Genomic DNA, 21,493 nt, shown 5'->3' on the forward strand with positions numbered 1-21,493 from the left:
CGCTCTGTCACTGATCCATTAGCCACGATAGCTACAGAGCCTACAGTATTACCTGATGTTCCGAATTGTCCGCACTGTCATGCAAAACGATTCCATCAGGAATCGCCTGGTTTTTGCTGTGCCTCTGGTGAGATACAGCTATTACCTACTAAGATGCCGCGAGAGCTTATGTTATTATATATTGAAGACTCTGATGAGGCTGCCGAGTTTCGTAGATGTGTTAGAAGCTATAATAATATGTTTGCATTTACTTCAATTGGTATCCACGCGGATAAATCTTTGGCTGCAAATTACAATGGAATTTATACATTTTGAATCCAAGGACAAATGTACCATTATATTAATCCACTTGTTCCAGAGGATGGTGAGAAGCCACGAAACTTGCAACTTTACTTTTTTGACACTGAGCATGAAACAATGCAACGACTTTCAATCTCAATCAGATTTAGAGAAACATTGGTGACAAAGCTTGAGGAAATCTTAAAGATTAATCCTTACTCTGCATTTTTTTGAGGACTACAAGATTTGTCGGGCATGGATGATTATAAGATTGTGCTTGAAACTACACCTGCTGTAGATCAACGCGTTTTCAATAAGCCTGCTGTGTCACAAGTAGGAGCTGTTTGGAGTGAGAGTTCAGATTTTGAACATCTTAACTCTAAACATATACAGATTTACAGAAAAAACGGTCAAACACAGATTGTTAAGCATTATTTTGCTTGTCATGATTCGTTGCAATATCCTCTTATCTTTGCAAATGGAGAACTAGGTTGGCATCCAGGGATTGAGAGAATGCGTCGTCCAGATAGAGGCAATAATAGACCAGTTATCTGCGAGGGAGAAACTATTATAGCTACAACTACAGCAACGGCACCAAATGATATTATTGATGCAGAAAATAGAGGTATTATCGATAATCATCTCCATATAGCATCGTTAACCTATGAATATTATATTTCTTTATCATATATGCTAATCACACATAGTCTATTATCTTTCTTAATGAATAGATAACATGAGTCTGTTTGTTTCAGCTATTAACAAAAAAAAAAAGAAAGCGCAACACGATTTCATGTCGTGAATACTATTGTTACAAGCTACAAATCCGCGATATCGATCAGTCAATGTTACTACATATAGGCAGATTGCTACAACAATACGTCGTCGATATGTATGTTAAGATTGAGTCAATTAGATTAGATTTCCATAGAGGGAGGAATAAACAGGCTCAGCTTCGAACCGAGATTTATCAAGGCATAGTTGATAGTATTTCGAGTGGTGAATCATCATCATCAAGTATTGGTAAACGTATTTTCCTTCCAACTTCATTCATTGGTGGCCCTCGAGATATGTGGCGACGATATATGGATGCTATGTCTTTGGTTCAGCGATATGGGAAACCGAACATCTTTTTGACAGTAACTTGTAACAAGAATTGGCCTGAGATTCAAAAATTGCTTCTGCCAACTGATAAGGTTGAGAACAGGCCAGATCTAATATCTCGAGTCTTCTATGCAAAACTTAAACAATTGAAAGATGAACTTCTAAAGAAGAATATATTTGGAAAAATAGCAACTTACACATATGTGATTGAATTCCAGAAAAGAGGTCTGCCCCACGCTCATTTCTTAATAATTCTGAAACAAGGATGGAAGATGTACTCTCCCGAATCATATGATCGCATAGTATGTGCTGAGTTGCCAGATGCTAACCAGCATCCTTATCTTCATGAGCTCGTTGTTAAGCATATGATGCATGGTCCTTGTGGTACTATGAATCCAAACTGCCCATGCATGAAACAACACATTGGATGCAAGGATAATTATCCTAAGGAGTTTACAGAAGTCACGCGGCACAGCCACAACTCCTACCCTCTCTATCGATGGCGAGATTTTCAGCAATCAATAATTGTTCGTGGCCATCCTCTTGATAATCGATGGGTAATACCGTACAACCCCTATTTACTGTCTAAATTTAATTGCCATATCAATGTAGAAATTTGTTCAACAATTCAAGCTATCAAATATATATATAAATATATCTATAAAGGCCATGATAAAATTCTATATCAACTGACTAATACTGGGCCTAATGAAATTGTTGATGAAATAAAAAATTTTGTTTGTGCAAGATGGGTTTCTCCTCCTGAAGCAATGTGGAGATCGCGCCCCATTTTTTACAAGAAAAATAAATAAATGGAAAAGTGAATTTTTTATTTGAAAAGTGATTTTTGATTTACAAAGAAAGTGGGTCTAAATGGGACTTGAAAATGCGACGATTTGACCCAAAATATAGTTTAAAAAGGGTTTTTGAAATAACAATCGGAGTCGCCACTTGGTATAGAGTTAAGGTGTACCAAGTCACCTAAAATGAAATTTTTAAAGAAAAAAGGTAGAAAGAAACCCCTTTTAAACGACTCATAGTCTACGTAAACCAACGAAAAAGATTCGGGAGTCACATTTAATGAAGGGGAAGGCAAGGATAAAAATCCAAGGCACCCCTTCGACCTAGCCATGGCTAGTTGCGCGATTTAGTCAAAGATTTTCTTGTTTTAACCAAAGCATTTATCACATTTGGATGCACTATATGAATGCGAAACCTAGACCTAGGGGGACATCGGGGGCAAAATTTCTCTTCAAAACTTGAATGGTGCCATTCACATTAATTGTGATGCTCAATAATGACTCTTTGGAGAGGTCACGAATAATGCTAATGACGTGAAATGAGTGGAATGAATGTACGCAATGTGGAAATTTGAGTTTGTGTGAAGTGGAAAAGTAATATAAAAAATAATGGTGTGTAAGTGGAAGTGTGCAAATGGATGTGCAAAGTAAGGTGAGTAAAGTGATAGTATGAAATGCGTGTGTGCACGTGATAGTATATAAAGTGCTAGGGGTAGAGTGAGAACGTGCAAAATAAAAGTTGTGTGAAGTGAAAATGTGGAAAAAGGGATAGAATATGAAGCAAAAGTGCATGCGATAGCGGATAAATGAAATGCATGAACCCTAGAGGAATGCAAGCAAGACAGGTACGGGGAACTAATGTTCGTGACTTAATTTTCCTTTTGGTTAGAAAAAGAATGAGCGTGCTAAGGCTATGGATAGCCAAACTCGTCCATCCCCCTTACCAAAAGAGTGACTCCCTAATCTATACAAGCAAATGAGCTAATCTAAATGAAAATGTAATCCTAAATATGTAAGGGAAAGGGAGTGAAGGGTCATGCAAAATGTAAAACTAAAAGGAAAGAATGAATGAAGATGTAATGAAGGCATGCAAGTATGTGCTAGCGCGGGGACGGCCCTAATGGGTCTAGCATTGGACTAGCCCTTCACTAACGCTTTTCACAAGCATTGGACTTGCGAGAGTTCGAGGGGAAGGCCATGACTAGCATTGGACTAGCCACGGTGACGTACATTCATCTATATAAGCAAACATAAATAAAAGCAAGTAGACATGCAAGGCACGTATTTTCACATAACACATAGCACATAAGCATGCTTATCTAGATGCCAAAACCTAAGAAAAAGCGATTAAACACATAGCACCTAAGCATGCAAAACACATAAGGCAAGTAAAACAAATAAAGCTCTAACTATTACATTCGGGGCGGAAGCCTACTACAATCTAAGAGGGAGTGAATTAGATGAAATGATATAATAGCCTAACTATTACAATTGTGGCATTCAAGTGCCTTTCAAATGATCAAAAATTGAACTAAAACAAAAATACTAAAATGAGACGAATAAAGCGAATAAATAAATAAATAAAATGAAAGCATTCAAATGGCATGCAAATTGAGCACATAAAGTCACATAAGACACATAAGGTCAAATAAAGTCAAGAATAAAGGATAGAGTGTACCTCCATTGAATTGATGCCTTAATAGGGTGAAATTACTTATTTACCCTCTAAAATAAAAGAAAGGGTCAAGGCATCGCTTTAATTAACAAATAATAATGAAATTGAATCAATTAAATCATGTAAACAACTTACATTCCAGAAATTAAAACCAGCAAGGACTTGATCACAAAGTTAATAAAAATTCGGGGATCAAATTATAATTATCACAAAGATTCGGGGTCACAATTAAAGAAAAATAAAATTCAGGGACCTATTTGCAATTAAAAATAAGGACCCAATTGAAGGAGATTAAAAATTTATGGGGCCATAGTAAAATAAAGGAAAGCTTAGGGGGTTAAGAGAAGAAATGCCACGAAAGAAATGCAATCACTACTTTCAACTCACAAGCGGATTCTAGGCAGCTTTGATTAAAACCATTCATCTATCCACACTTTGAACTAAGCAGCAAAGCAAATAACCTCCACAATCCAAAACACTTAGAAATATATCATGCAAAAATCTGGAAGGATATCATGCAAAATGGTTCGGCAGCAAGCTTGCGGCACAATGAAGACTTAGACAACAAAAGAACGTGCCTAATTCTAGGAAAACATGAGACTCTGTGGATTCTACATGGTAAAGCAAAGCTCACGAATTTGTTAATCCAATGCTAGTAAAAGTCTCAATCCATTCTGTCAACATAGTCTGGACAGGATCCTTAATGTGCCAAAAGGAGAAAACATGCAATAAAAGAAAACATGAAACCAGAATCATTAAGCTAACTTTGCTTCATCTAATGTAGTTTTCCGTTTACTCAAAAACATCTGACAATCTCGACCAAGCAACTGGAAACCAAGTGTCACAAAACTTTCTTTAAACAACATAAATAGAGCATCAATACACTAACCGAGCTATCAGTTAACATGGCAGTTCCTTTTTCCGATAAGCAGCACCAGAAATTTGGTTTCAATTCCAGTCATCCTCAACAAACATGGAAGCTCACAAAACTCCCTCTTATGACATCAATTCGAATTTGTGCGAAGGGAAACATAAAGGGAACGAAAATAGAGAGGGTGCAAAACAACCATACATCAAAATCTCTCAATCACCAGGGAACGAACTGACTAGCTTATCTGGTTTCCTCATACGCAAATGCAAACAATCATTTTCGAGTGTAACTTCCACTCGGACATTTTAACAAACAGAATGGGCACGAAAACATTCCATCAAATCTCTGCTCAAATTACATTACAACCGGCCCCAAAATCACCAGAAAAGCAAGGAATTCAGTCCAACACACACAGAAAACATATGCGAACAAAAATTACAGACCATCAACAGAAAAAATCACGATGACAGACCCACGGCAGCCATGCTCTGAGAGCTTCCAGAACCCGTACTTGAAAGAAGACTGAAATGTAAAAGAAAAAGAAAAGCTTACCTTGGCCTCTCACGGTGGTTCCTCCGATACAGATTGAGTGGTTTTGAGCAGCAGGGGTAGCGGGCGGAGCGCTAGGAAACGTCTGGTGGGCAGCAACCACCTGCTGCTGCTGCTAGACCAGGAGGTCGATGATGGCATGGTCGGTAGCAGCCGACAGCGGTGGCTTCATTGACCTGAGCATCGGAGGATTTGGGTTGGGGCGATTGGCGGCCGGCGGTGAGGAAGCGGTCGGCGATGGCGATTGCAATTTCTCAGATTTTCCTAAGTCGACCTCCTTCCACTCTCTCTCTTTTCCAGATTTTCTTTCTCTGTTTCTTGTTTCTTCCTTCCCCTTTTCACTTGCTTGCCCGACAGCTTTTCCTTTCTAATCCCAGTCCGAACTCCAGAAACACTCCCCTCTCAATTTCTTTCCAGAGTTTCTAGTTCTTGTTCCTTTTGCAACTCCAAAGCCTCCTCTGTTTTCCCTTTGTCCGCCCCCTTTTCTCCTGCAACCCTCTCTCGCTTAGTTTCCTCCATCTCCTTGCCCTCTTTTCCTTCACCGAAGCTTTCATTTTTTCCTTTGCTCTCAGACGAAACCCCCTCCATTTTTTGCTCTGTTCTTTCCTTACTCCCCCCGCAGCCTCCCAAACTCCTCATTCCCCCTGTGCTTTTTCCCAGCGTCCCCCTTTTGTTCGCCGCCTCCTCTGTTTCCTTTCCCTCTGTTTTCCTTAATCCCCGAAAGCCTTCAAAAGTTCCAGGTCTTTCCCGTAGCTCTTTGTTTTTCTGTTGCCGAAGCCTTCTCCTCTAATTTTTCTTTGCTTCTGTTTTTAGCCTCCGATGAAACACTCCCTTTTTCTTTCAACCCAGGCCCCCCTTTTGCTCCCTTTCTTTTCCTCTGTTTTTCCTCTGCACCGCCAACTTCCCATTTTCCAGATTTCTTCTTGTTCTTCTTTCTATTTTTTGCAGCTCCCCTTTTTTGCTCTCTATTCCCTTTTCTTTTTTTTCTTCCCCATCCGTCATCCCCACTTGCCTCTCTCTTGCGGCTGTTTTGCTTTTTAAAGGCACCTCACAAGACTAGACCTAATATGGAATGCCAAGATTTCAAACCCCAAAGTAGGCTTATGTGTCTTATTCTTGTCCCTTTGATTGACTTTTTCCCTTTTTTTCCTTTTTCTTTTCTTCTTTTATTTTCTTTTTTACCGAAAATTTAGTGCAAAACTCTTAATTCAATTAAAGCAAGACAAGAGACACGAATCGAAACAAAAAATCAAATAAAATAAAACCTAGAATCGAAACAAACAAAATAAAAATTAAATGATTAAATGCTTAAAGTTTAATTAAATGATAAAATGACTTAAAAATAAAAGACTAAAAGTAAATGAAATTAATCAAAAATAAAAATAATAGTGAACAAAAATACCTTAAAAATTTGGTGTCTACAGTTTACCCCTCTTTGTCTGAGTTTTGGAAAAACTTGAGACAAAGAAGTAGACACCAAATACTTACCTGTGTTATTTGGCTGCGAATGACTCGAACGACTGACGCTTTTGCAATGAAGACTGTACAAAAATTTAAACCATGGGACTGACCCGAATGAGACTTTAATCATGGGACTGACTCGAACAAAAATTTAAACATGGGACTGGTCCGAACAAGAAATTTAAAATCATGGAACTGGCCCGCACAAAATTAAAATCATGGGACTGGCCCGAACAAGGAGATTTAAATCGGGACTGACCTGCAACAGAAAATTTAAAATCGGGACTGACCCGAGAGGACTGACCCCAACAGAAATTTAAAATCGGGACTGATCCGAGGGGACTGACCCCAACATAAATTTAAAATCAGGACTGACCCGAGGGGACTGACCCCAACAGAAATTTAAAATCGGGACTGACCCCAACATAAAATTAAAATCGTGGTATGTACACTAATAGGACTAACCCAACGGCTAGTGGCAAAGAAATCATGCACGCTAGTGGGACTGACCCCTGTTTAGCGGCAATGAAAAATAAAATGTTCACTGGTGGGACTGACCCATGTTCAATGGCAACGAAACATGAAATGCACACTAGTGGGACTGACCCAACGGCTAGTGGCAGTATAAAATAAAGTACTCACTAGTGGGACTGACCCAACGGCTAGTGGCAGAAAATGAAATGCTCACTAGTGGGACTGACCCAACGGTTAGTGGCAGTGTAAATGAAGCGCTCACTAGTGGGACTGACCCAACGGCTAGTGGCAAAAGAAACGCGCACTAGTGGGACTAAGAAAGTGCTCACTAGTGGGACTGACCCAACGGCTAGTGGCAGAATAAAAGAGAATGCGCACTAGTGGGACTAACCCAACGGCTAGTGGCAGTGAAAATGAAATGCTCACTAGTGGGACTGACCCAACGGCTAGTGGCAGTATAAAATAAAGTGCTCACTAGTGGGACTGACCCGAACGGCTAGTGGCAGAATAAAGAAATGCGCACTAGTGGGACTGACCCCCTAACGGCCTAGTGGCAACGGCTAGTGGCAGTGTAAATGGCTCACTAGTGGACTGACCCAACGGCACAGAATAGAAGAAATGCGCACTAGTAGGACTGACCCAACGGCTAGTAGCGGTGTAAATGAAGCGCTCACTAGTGGGACTGACCCAACGGCTAGTGGCAGAATAGAAGAAATGCGCACTAGTGGGACTGACCCAACGGCTAGTGACGGTGCAAAAATGAAAATGCTCACTAGTGGGACTGACCCAACGACTAGTGGCAGTATAAAAGAAATGCGCACCAGTGGGACTGACCCAACGGCTAGTGGCAATACAAAAGAAATGCGCACTAGTGGGACTGACCCAACTGCTAGTGGCAGTATACGAGAAATGCTGGTATGTATGAAGTAACTGTATAAGGCTTGCTTGAAAAATTACCCAAAGATTTGTCCCAGTGTGATGAATTGGTCAGTGGTATTAAACCCGAGCCTGCCTTAATTGGTGGTACAAAATGTTTGTGAAGTTGGCGACACAAAATCCAGGCCCAACGTGATGTTTGTGAAGTTGGTGGCACGAAAACCAAGCCCGACGGGATTTTTGTGAAGTTGGCGGCACGAAATCTAGGCCCAACGTAAACTTTACGATGTTGGCGGCACGAAATCCAGGCCCAACGTGGTCTTTGTGAAGTTGGCGGCACGAAATTCAGGCCCAACGTGATTTTTGTGAGATCTGAAGAAGTTAAACTTGATTTTTTCATTCATTTTTTTCTTTTTTTGATTTTTGACTTTTTCTGATTTTTCTAGAGAATCTTTCAAAAATAATTTGCCCCAGTGGACGGCCATTTTCCCTTCTTTCTTTTCTTTGTTCGGCATCGGCCTTCCACATCACCAGATGCTCTTTCGTCGATTTCAACTATGAATATCTGCATAGGGGGCTTACCAAAGTATGACATGCACTTGAATTTCATGAAAAGAGCATCGTGATTGATTTGAAAAATGTATTATTTGATTCTCGGACGAAATCCTCAAATGTGTTACAAAAACTGCCCCAGTGTGGGCTTATTTCGCGAAATCTCGCAAAATAAAATTTTGCCCCAGTATGGGCCCATTTTGCCAAATTTCTTAAATGAAAATTTGTCCCAGTGTGGACCTATTTAATTGCAAATATTTGTTTGGATGACTCTCCATTTATTTGAATACTATGTTTCCTAACAGAAAATTTCATGATGAATTTCTCAAAATAATGCCAAATTACAAATAATTCCTTCCTTACTTTTAGCATCTGTGCTTAGAGTAGCGGGTCACCACTTCTTATTGGCTCATTTTTCAGGAGCAATCCAGTGATCTTATTTCTGATTTTTGAGGGGGTTAAGGGAAATGAGAAGTCAAGATTTGTTTGGTTCTTGTGCCCAAAATTGTAATCCATTCAACATCACATCTTAGTGAAAGCAAAGAGTTTGTCACCCTTATTTCTTTAAGAAAACGTAGTCAACATATAAGTTTTATAGGCTTGCAACAATATGGATAGAAACGATAGCTAAACATGTGAAAACTGGTCATACCCTTATGATCACAAATGATTGATGGACTCCTTAGAAGCATGACCTTTGTTTTGAGTTGTCATGAAGGAATAAGTCAACGATGGACTTTTATGGGCTTGTAATGTGGCTTGAAGACGATAGTTAAAGAAATAATTTTCAAGGACATTGCACCGAAAATCGCGTTTTTCTCAAAATTGCCCTCATTTTGGACTCCAAGATCTTGGACTTTTTTTTTTTGACTTTTTATCATCACTCAACAGGGACTTTCAACATCAAATCTTTTTGCATTTTTCTTTTGCATTCATTTCGCTCGTTTTTTTCTTTTTTCCTTTTCCTTTTTTTCAAAAAGTGCCCTCGCGGGGTTTCACATGAAGAGCAGTGTCAACTTCACACCTAATCAATTCAGAAATACAGCTAAAATTTTCTGGCATCAGAAATTTTCTTGACAGAGCCATTGCAAAGAACAGAAGTCAGGACTTTCGGCTAGGACTTTCGGCTTTTGTAATGGGGTCAGTTGGGGTGCTTAGAAAAGTTAAGGCTTGAAAGCGGATTTCAAAACGGTTTGAAGAATCCGAGATCGCATTGTTGCGCCAACCCTATTTTAGAGCTAAATCAGAATTTGCCCCAGTTGATGCTCAATTGAGGCTTTTTCCTTTCATTTTGTTCTCTTTTTTTTTCTTTTTCGGCCTTCTTCCATTCTTTTGAACTCTTTCAAAAATTTGCCCCAGTTTATGCTCAACCGAGGTTCTCTTTTCTTTTGCTCTTTTGATTTTGTTGCTTTATCACTTTCACCTCTTGAGACTTTTCTTTCCTTTTCAACTCAAACTTGCCCCAGTGTGGGGTTTGCGATTCTCAGGGGTTGCCAAACGAAGTATTTTATTCTGAAAGCTCAAAAGGGATAACTAGGGATAGAATGCTTGATTGGAAAAGAAGAGAGCCTGACTTTTATTCCGTTCTTTACAATAACTCTGAAAGGAAACTTTCATTAATGCAAAATTTCTTACATGTATCTGAATTAACTGACTGAGAAAGACCCTTGTTCATCCATATCTGTGAAACATAGGCGACCCGCGCGGACAAAACTCTTCCTTTTCTTTTCTCTTCTTCTTTTTCCAAAATTGAAACCCAAGTGGAATCAAATTTTACCAATTTGTGATTCCCTCTTTTCTTTTAGTTTTAGCATTTTTGCTTTTCTCTTTTTTTTTTGAAAAATTCTCCAATCTCCCTCCCCAATGTGGGGGTGCGATCGTAAGTGCTTTTGAAAAGAATCACCAATTTTAACTCAAATGAGGATGCAAGGGATAAATGGTGTTTAGGTTATAGAAACGATGGCCAAAGTATCATTCTTACACCTCATGACAACCAAAGTAACGAAATGGTCATTGATAATCCATTCCTCTTTTTGATATTTGAAAATTTTTCAATGTAGGGTAGTGATCATCAAGGCATTTATTTGAAACGAAATTAATCTTGTAAAGGCTCAAATGGGAGAGTAAATGATAAATTCTGTATAGGTAGAGAAACGAATGCTCGAAATATCATTCCAAATTTTCAAAACAAACAAGAATAATGCACATTTTTGCTTTCACTTAGATGTGATTGAACCGGATTAGACACCGTGAACATTTTCAAGCAAAGATTGCCCCAATTTGTAATTTGTCAATCAATGTGACTGATTTTTCGAGGGGGCAAATAGAGGTGGGCAAAAATAGGATTTGTACAGTGAAGGAGAACAGGTATCTTATTGGGCCTTTTGAGTAATCTCTTTTAATTTTGGGCACTCTTATTGTATAGCTCAGATCACCAATCTAGTGTAATATTCAGGCAAGAGGTTGAAAAATCCCAATTTGAGTTTATTTCTTGAAATTCATCATGAAATCTCTTAATGAGCTCAATAAAGAATAAAACGTACACGAGTATATACAAAACAAATAATTGTCTGAATAAAAGCTTCATTATTGCTAATGTTTGAAAAATTTTAAAAGCAATACATATGAGAAAGATCCTAAAAAAAACTCCTTTACACATGTATACACACATTTCTCTCTTAAAAGCCCCCTTTTCTTTTGAGCAAGGAAATCTCTTCAATGCTTTACACGAGCGCTTTCAGATGAATTTTCAAATTCACGTTGTAAGGCCTGCCCAAGAATCAAGTAATACTTGTAATTTTCAAACTTTATTAGATCAAAATTGTTATCAGATATGGAAAAATATTTTCACCATATTGAAATATTTTTATGAATGCAGTGGGGAGGGGAAAAAAATAAAAGAAAAATATCCCGAATTAGTAAGCAAAATTGTAAAATCGGTATGCATGTCCTATGGGGGAGCCCTTTTTGTGCCAAGGGTAGGCCTAGCATGAAAATGCAATCCTCTAGGGTAGGTACCATACAATACCTGTTGGATCCGATCAACTTATTTGAGTGAAAAATGATTTGAAAAATTTGACCAATTGGAGTGAGAAGAGACATTTGTTCTAAAAATGAGGACAAAGTCCGAATGGATTGCTTACTTTGATCAACACATGATATGTGAAAGAGAGCTTACTCTTGAAAAGATTGCAATGCCACGACTAATTTATTCAGTGAACTTTAGACTTAAACCCTAAAAAGGAATAAGCGGATCAAGAGGATATGATGAAATTGATGATTTATTCAAAATTGACTAGATTACCTTAAAAGGGTAAAAGGGTCAAATGCATTGCATGAAATTTGATTCAAAATTGAATGGATAATCCTAAAAATGAATTAAACTAATCAAATGAATTGAATGAAATCAATTGATTAAGTGAAATGATGATTTATTCAAAATCGACCGAATTGCCCTAAAACTAGGCAAATTGGTCAAATGGATCAGACGAAATTGAAGATTTATTCAAAATCGACCGGATCACCCTAAAAAGGGGTAAATTGGTCAAATGAATTGAAATTGATGATTTATTCAAAATTGACCGAATTGTTCTAAAAATGAATGAATTGACCAAATAGATTGGATGAATTTGATGGATAATTTGATCAAATGAATGGAAATGATGGCTTATTCAAAAATCGATTGAATTATCTCCCCTTTGGTAGTTTCAAAAATGCATTGCGATGCATTAGCCTATGAGCCTCCTACAATCAAGATTTGGCCTCAATAAGTTTACCATCTCAACAATGAGGAATTATTTGCGAATTTTTTCAAATTAATGTCCTTTCAACAAGGAATTTTTACCAAATATGTTAAAAATGGCCAAAGAATGATTGTTAGATGCTCATACTCTAATGTACCAAAGATCGCCCCAGGGTCATGGAAAAGATCGAATTCTACCTTATCTCGTGCACTACTCCTTTGGATGGTACAAAAATATAAACGTGCAAGTTTCCTTGGATTAGATATCCGAGACACGGGGCGGCTTATTCCTAACACGGGATCCCCTAAATGGCATTCCCTTTCTATGGTTTATGCGTGATGCCAGTTTATTAAAGCAGTAAAATATGCAATTTGAAATGAAACATGACCTAAGGGACCCTTTATTTGCCAGGGTAAGACTAAAATGATATGGCATTATTAATTTATGAACAAAATATATCGAAATTTCTTAAACGTGCAATAGCCTATCTACAAGGGTAGGTTCTAAAAGAAGATCATGCCAGACCTCTTATTCCTAACGTTTGTGAATGCAAAGGACAAGAAGACAAAGAAACGTTAGTTCAACACATAATCACATAACACGTTGGGCAATTAAAAGCTAAAAGACAAAGAGAGAGGGGTGGGATCCCTCCCCTCGTGGATAGTGTCCCTAATAAGGCAAGACAGACTCTACCCTAGGCAAACTATCATGGATGCATGATGTATTGGCTCACTAATGCATCTAGACTCGATAGGCTTTAGGTCCCCGAGCCTTCAGACTTGGAAACCAAGGGTCATCAATCCCAAGGTTCTTTGTCGGTGGCTCGAGCGATTCCCCAGACATTGCTACGCACACGTCGTGTCACGGCTACATGTCTGAGTGAATCTATCAAAAGTCCTCAACCTTCAACTAAAAGCTAAAGGCTATTAACCCAAAGCTTAAAGCGGAAGATTGAGTGACCCCTCGGATCGTGCTACGTACACGTCGTGTCGCGATCACACGTCCAAGTGGGTCGCCTAAAATCCTAACAGGGTGGAGTGGCGTGACAAGCCACTAAAAGAAAAATAAATGAGGGGTAAAAAATTAAAGCGTATGCACGTATGCTAGTGCTCGTTTGGAGAGGAGGGATCGAGAACCAACGCGAAGCTTTAGGGTAATGTTCCCCCACCCAAATGCAATGCAAAGCGCGGAATCACATACATAAACCATTCATCCATCAAAACAATCGTACGCCAAATGGGTAAGTGAGTGAGTTGATACGCGCGAAATGCAAAAATCCTAATAAAAGGGAAAAATGCAATCCTAAACATCCAAATGCGATATATGAAGAGGTTAAAAGAAGAAAATAATCGACTAAATCAAATGCTCGGACTCTCTAAGTCCCCAGTGGAGTCGCCAGCTGTCGCGCCCCATTTTTTACAAGAAAAATAAATAAATGGAAAAGTGAATTTTTGATTTGAAAAGTGATTTTTGATTTACAAAGAAAGTGGGTCTAAATGGGACTTGAAAATGTGACGATTTGACCCAAAATATAGTTTAAAAAGGGTTTTTGAAATAACAATCGGAGTCGCCACTTGGTATAGAGTTAAGGTGTACCAAGTCAGCTAAAATGAAATTTTTAAAGGAAAAAGGTAGAAAGAAACCCCTTTTAAACGACTCCTAGTCTACGTAAACCAACAAAAAAGGTTCGGGAGTCACATTTGACGAAGGGGAAGGCAAGAATAAAAATCCAAGGCATCCCTTCGACCTAGCCAAGGCTAGTTGCGCGATTTAGTCAAAAATTTTCTTGTTTTAACCAAAGCATTTATCACATTTGGATGCACTATATGAATGCAAAACCTAGACCTAGGGGGACATCGGGGGCAAAATTTCTCTTCAAAGCTTGAATGGTGCCATTCACATTAATTGTGATGCCCAATAATGACTCTTTGGAGAGGTCACGAATAATGCTAATGACGTGAAATGAGTGGAATGAATGTACGCAATATGAAAATTTGAGTTTGTGTGAAGTGGAAAAGTAATATAAAAAACAATGGTGTGTAAGTGGAAGTGTGCAAATGGATGTGCAAAGTAAGGTGAGTAAAGTGATAGTATGAAGTGCGTGTGTGCACGTGATAGTATATAAAGTGCTAGGGGTAGAGTGAGAACGTGCAAAATAAAAGTTGTGTGAAGTGAAAATGTGGAAAAAAGGGATAGAATATGAAGCAAAAGTGCATGCGATAGCGGATAAATGACATGCATGAACCCTAGAGGAATGCAAGCAAGACGGGTACGGGGAACTAATGTTCGTGACTTAATTTTTCTTTTGGTTAGAAAAAGAATGAGCGTGCTAAGGCTATGGATAGCCAAACTCGTCCATCCCCCTTACCAAAAGAGTGACTCCCTAATCTATACAAGCAAATGAGCTAATCTAAATTAAAATGTAATCCTAAATATGTAAGGGAAAGGGAGTGAAGGGTCATGCAAAATGTAAAACTAAAAGAAAAGAATGAATGAAGATGTAATGAAGGCATGCAAGTATGTGCTAGCGCGGGGACGGCCCTAATGGGTCTAGCATTGGATTAGCACTTCACTAACGCTTTTCACAAGCATTGGACTTGCGAGAGTTCGAGGGGAAGGCCATGACTAGCATTGGACTAGTCACGGTGACGTACATTCATCTATATAAGCAAACATAAATAAAAGCAAGTAGACATGCAAGGCACGTATTTTCACATAACACATAGCACAAAAGCATGCTTATCTAGATGCCAAAACCTAAGAAAAAGCGATTAAACACATAGCACCTAAGCATGCAAAACACATAAGGCAAGTAAAACAAATAAAGCTCTAACTATTACATTCGGGTGGGGAAGCCTACTACAATCTAAGAGGGAGTGAATTAAATGAAATGATATAATAGGCTAACTATTACAATTGTGACATTCAAGTGCCTTTCAAATGATAAAAAATTGAACTAAAATAAAAATACTAAAATGAGACGATTAAAGCGAATAAATAAATAAATAAAATGAAAGCATTCAAATGGCATGCAATTGAGCACATAAAGTCACATAAGGCACATAAGGTCAAATAAAGTCAAGAATAAAGGATAGAGTGTACCTCCATTGAGTTGATGCCTTAATAGGGTGAAATTACTTATTTACCCTCCAAAATAAAAGAAAGGGTCAAGGCATCGCTTTAATTAACAAATAATAATGAAATTGAATCAATTAAATCATGTAAACAACTTACATTCCAGAAATTAAAACCAGCAAGGACTTGATCACAAAGTTAATAAAAATTCGGGGATCAAATTATAATTATCACAAAGATTCGGGGTCACAATTAAAGAAAAATAAAATTCAGGGACCTATTTGCAATTAAAAATAAGGACCCAATTGAAGGAGATTAAAAGTTTATGGGGCCATAGTAAAATAAAGGAAAGCTTAGGGGGTTAAGAGACAAAAGAAATGCCACGAAAGAAATGCAATCACTACTTTCAACTCACAAGCGGATTCTAGGCAGCTTTGATTAAAACCATTCATCTATCCAAACTTTGAACTAAGCAGCAAAGCAAATAACCTCCACAATCCAAAACACTTAGAAATATATCATGCAAAAATCTGGAAGGATATCATGCAAAATGGTTCGACAGCAAGTTTGCGGCACAATGAAGACTTAGACAACAAAAGAACGTGCCTAATTCTAAGAAAACATGAGACTCTGTGGATTCTACATGGTAAAGCAAAGCTCACGAATTTGTTAATCCAACGCTAGTAAAAGTCTCAATCCATTCTGTCAACATAATCTGGACAGGATCCTTAATGTGCCAAAAGGAGAAAACATGCAATAAAAGAAAACATGAAACCAGAATCATTAAGCTAACTTTGCTTCATCTAATGTAGTTTTCCGTTTACTCAAAAACATCTGACAATCTCGACCAAGCAACTGGAAACCAAGTGTCACAAAACTTTCTTTAAACAACATAAATAGAGCATCAATACACGAACCGAGCTATCAGTTAACATGGCAGTTCCTTTTTCCGATAAGCTGCACCAGAAATTTGGTTTCAATTCCAGTCATCCTCAACAAACATGGAAGCTCACAAAACTCCCTCTTATGACATCAATTCGAATTTGTGCGAAGGGAAACATAAAGGGAACGAAAACAGAGAGGGTGCAAAACATCCATACATCAAAATCTCTCAATCACCAGGGAACGAACTGACTAGCTTATCTGGTTTCCTCATACGCAAATGCAAACAATCATTTTCGAGTGTAACTTCCACTCGGACATTTTAACAAACAGAATGGGCATGAAAACATTCCAACAAATCTCTGCTCAAATTACATGACAACCGGCCCCAAAATCACCAGAAAAGCAAGGAATTCAGTCCAACACACACAGAAAACATATGCGAACAAAAATTATAGACCATCAACAGAAAAAATCACGATGACAGACCCACGGCAGCCATGCTCTGAGAGCTTCCAGAACCCGTACTTGAAAGAAGACTGAAATGTAAAAGAAAAAGAAAAGCTTACCTTGGCCTCTCACGGTGGTTCCTCCGATACAGATTGAGTGGTTTTGAGCAGCAGGGGTAGCGGGCGGAGCGCTAGGAAACGTCTGGTGGGCAGCAATCACCTGCTGCTGCTGCTAGACCAGGAGGTCGATGATGGCATGGTCGGTAGCAGCCGACAGCGGTGGCTTCATTGACCTGAGCATCGGAGGATTTGGTTGGGGCGATTGGCGGCCGGCGGTGAGGAAGCGGTCGGCGATGGCGATTGCAATTTCTCAGATTTTCCTAAGTCGACCTCCTTCCACTCTCTCTCTTTTCCAGATTTTCTTTCTCTGTTTCTTGTTTCTTCCTTCCCCTTTTCACTTGCTTGCCCGACAGCTTTTCCTTTCTAATCCCAGTCCGAACTCCAGAAACACTCCCCTCTCAATTTCTTTCCAGAGTTTCTAGTTCTTGTTCCTTTTGCAACTCCAAAGCCTCCTCTGTTTTCCCTTTGTCCGCCCCCTTTTCTCCTGCAACCCTCTCTCGCTTAGTTTCCTCCATCTCCTTGCCCTCTTTTCCTTCACCGAAGCTTTCATTTTTCCCTTTGCTCTCAGGCGAAACCCCCTCCATTTTTTGCTCTGTTCTTTCCTTACTCCCCTCGCAGCCTCCCAAACTCCTCATTCCCCCTGTGCTTTTTCCCAGCGTCCCCCTTTTGTCCGCCGCCTCCTCTGTTTCCTTTCCCTCTGTTTTCCTTAATCCCCGAAAGCCTTCAAAAGTTCCAGGTCTTTCCCGTAGCTCTTTGTTTTTCTGTTGCCGAAGCCTTCTCCTCTAATTTTTCTTTGCTTCTGTTTTTAGCCTCCGATGAAACACTCCCTTTTTCTTTCAACCCAGGCCCCCCTTTTGCTCCCTTTCTTTTCCTCTGTTTTTCCTCTGCACCGCCAACTTCCCATTTTCCAGATTTCTTCTTGTTCTTCTTTCTATTTTTTGCAGCTCCCCTTTTTTGCTCTCTATTCCCTTTTCTTTTTTTTCTTCCCCATCCGTCATCCCCACTTGCCTCTCTCTTGCGGCTGTTTTGCTTTTTAAAGGCACCTCACAAGACTAGACCTAATATGGAATGCCAAGATTTCAAACCCCAAAGTAGGCTTATGTGTCTTATTCTTGTCCCTTTGATTGACTTTTTCCCTTTTTTTCCTTTTTCTTTTCTTCTTTTATTTTCTTTTTTACCGAAAATTTAGTGCAAAACTCTTAATTCAATTAAAGCAAGACAAGAGACACGAATCGAAACAAAAAATCAAATAAAATAAAACCTAGAATCGAAACAAACAAAATAAAAATTAAATGATTAAATGCTTAAAGTTTAATTAAATGATAAAATGACTTAAAAATAAAAGACTAAAAGTAAATGAAATTAATCAAAAATAAAAATAATAGTGAACAAAAATACCTTAAAAATTTGGTGTCTACAGTTTACCCCTCTTTGTCTGAGTTTTGGAAAAACTTGAGACAAAGAAGTAGACACCAAATACTTACCTGTGTTATTTGGCTGCGAATGACTCGAACGACTGACGCTTTTGCAATGAAGACTGTACAAAAATTTAAACCATGGGACTGACCCGAATGAGACTTTAATCATGGGACTGACTCGAACAAAAATTTAAACATGGGACTGGTCCGAACAAGAAATTTAAAATCATGGAACTGGCCCGCACAAAATTAAAATCATGGGACTGGCCCGAACAAGGAGATTTAAATCGGGACTGACCTGCAACAGAAAATTTAAAATCGGGACTGACCCGAGAGGACTGACCCCAACAGAAATTTAAAATCGGGACTGATCCGAGGGGACTGACCCCAACATAAATTTAAAATCAGGACTGACCCGAGGGGACTGACCCCAACAGAAATTTAAAATCGGGACTGACCCCAACATAAAATTAAAATCGTGGTATGTACACTAGTAGGACTAACCCAACGGCTAGTGGCAAAGAAATCATGCACGCTAGTGGGACTGACCCCTGTTTAGCGGCAATGAAAAATAAAATGCTCACTGGTGGGACTGACCCATGTTCAGTGGCAATGAAACATGAAATGCACACTAGTGGGAATGACCCAACGGCTAGTGGCGGAATAAAAGAGATGCGCACTAGTGGTGTTGATCCAACGGCTAGTGGCAGTGAAACTGAAATGCTCACTAGTGGGACTGACCCAACGGCTAGTGGCAGAATAGAAGAAATGCGCACTAGTGGGACTGACCCAACGGCTAGTGGCAGTGTAAATGAAATGCTCACTAGTGGTACTGACCCAACGGCTAGTGGCGATGCAAAAGAAATGTGCACTAGTGGGACTAACCCAACGGCTAGTGGCAGTGTAAATGAAATGCTCACTAGTGGGACTGACCCAACGGCTAGTGGCAGAATAAAAGAGATGCGCACTAGTGGGACTGATCCAACGGCTAGTGGTAGTGAAAATGAAATGCTCACTAGTGGGACTGACCCAACGGCTAGAGGCAGAATAAAAGAGATGACGCACTAGTGGGACTGACCCAACGGCTAGTGGCAGTGAAAATGAAGCGCTCACTAGTGGGACTGACCCAACGGCTAGTGGTGACTGCCAGTGGCATGCGCACTAGTGGGACTCAACGGCTAGTGGCAGTGTAAATGAAGCGCTCACTAGTGGGATTGACCCAACGGCTAGTGCAGTGAAAATAAAAGCGCTCACTAGTGGACTGACCCAACGGCTGTAAATGAAGCGCTCACTAGTGGAACTGACCCAACGGCTAGTGGCAGTATAAAATAAAGCGCTCACTAGTGGGACTGACCCAACGGGCTAGTGGCCAGAATAGAAGAAATGCGCACTAGTGGGACTGACCCAACGGCTAGTGGCAGAATGAAAGAAATGCGCACTAGTGGGATTGACCCAACGGCTAGTGGCGGTGCAAAAATGAAATGCTCACTAGTGGGACTGACCCAACGGCTAGTGGTAGTATAAAAGAAATGCGCAACGGCTAGTGACAGTATAAAAGAAATGCGCACTAGTGGGACTGACCCAACGGCTAGTGGCAGTACAAAAGAAATGCGCACTAGTGGGGTTGACCCAACGGCTAGTGGCAGTATACGTGAAATGCTGGTATGTATGAAGGAACTGTATAAGGCTTGTTTGAAAAATTACCCAAAGATTTGTTCCAGTGTGATGAATTAGTCAGTGGGATTAAACCCGAGCCTGCCTTAATTGGTGGTACAAAATGTTTGCTAATTTCTGTTTCAGATTTATTTTGTTTCTGCTTCCCCACAACTTTTTTTTTTTTTTTGTGAAATTGTACTACTAGTAGAACGAAAGGCTCTAAGAAATGTCTGATGTTTTGGCTGAACATCATGCAACGACAACCAATAACCTGATTGTATGATTGTTGCTTAACATGTTTGCTGGTGTACATTAAGGCCAATGTGGCTTCAGGTCACTTGATGATGATAGTTTGAGAACATAGTTGGAAACGCTTGGCCTTGCAAACTTCTGATGATGATTTCTGCTCAGTTCCTTTTAAAAGAAGACAGTTTCCTCTAAGATTATGTTTTGCAATGACGATTAATAAAGCACAAGGACAAACCTTGGATTATGTCGGTCTATATCTAAAAGAGCCTGTTTTCTCTCATGGCCAACTATATGTTGCATTATCGCATGGCAGAACATCAAGTAATGTCAAAGTATTAATGAATATATGCTGGCAATTCATATTAATGCAGATTGAGGTATGTTATTTAACTCTTTATGCTAATTTACATTTCAAATTTATTTTGTTTGTGCTTCCCTGCTACTTTATTTGTAAAAGCAGGTATTGCCAAGTTTGTTACACAAATGAACAATATGTTTTATACTACTGCTAGAACGAAGGACTCCAGCAAATGTCTACTATTTTCACCAAGCATCATCCACCGCCAACCAATAGCTTGATCATATCATTATTAGTTAATATGTTTAATCGCGTGAGTCCAGCAAAAAGTGTACATTCCAAAAAAGAAAAAGGAAAAGCAAAGTGTTCAACTCAAGGTCTATAATCAAGAAATGTTCAGAACCAAATTGTGTTATAGATGGCAATCGCCGAAAGCCTCTAAGAGGAAAGTTTTATCTTAGAACTTTATATTAACCCTGCTGCCATGAATGCAAATCTCTCCAGTCATTAGTACACAAAATTCCCTTTTGATCCTTGTTGTGCAACTTTCCAATTTTCTTCCTAACATACTATATAATGAAAAATTCACTATCCTGTATAATAGAACATAAGGCACAAGATAAATACTTTGCTTATACCTCTTGTTGCAATCAAAACAGAAAACAAAAGAAAGCTTTGCTGTTTAATTTTTTTTTAAATTTTCCCTCCTAGATTAAAGAAATCTTATTGGCTGAAAAAGTAACATTTGGCTCCCCATTACTTTCTTCTTGCCTTATTGCCTTATTTTGAGCATTCAACAAACATATATATGTACTTTTCTTACTTTTCCTTTTGATTTCTTCTTCCCAGTTCCAAGTTCAAAACCAACAAATATGAGTTTTCTTCTACTTGTCAACAGAAAAAGGACTGGTCAAAAACAAAGTCAGGTTTCATCAACTGACTGGAACAGAAGATGAAGAAAA

General features: G+C 39.1%; 1 protein-coding gene across 1 annotated transcript; it reads left to right on the top strand.

Annotated features, from left to right (window-relative positions):
* The first annotated feature begins 534 nt into the window (after positions 1-534).
* Positions 535-20,720, top strand: LOC113770430. Its single transcript, XM_027314883.1, has 4 exons — positions 535-904; positions 1,141-1,940; positions 20,605-20,610; positions 20,694-20,720. The coding sequence occupies exons 1-4, from the start codon at positions 535-537 to the stop codon at positions 20,718-20,720; spliced, it is 1,203 nt and encodes a 400-aa protein (XP_027170684.1).
* Positions 20,721-21,493: the final 773 nt, after the last annotated feature.

This window comes from Coffea eugenioides, chromosome 1, assembly GCF_003713205.1.
Source record: "Coffea eugenioides isolate CCC68of chromosome 1, Ceug_1.0, whole genome shotgun sequence".
In the NCBI taxonomy this organism is placed as follows: domain Eukaryota; kingdom Viridiplantae; phylum Streptophyta; class Magnoliopsida; order Gentianales; family Rubiaceae; genus Coffea; species Coffea eugenioides.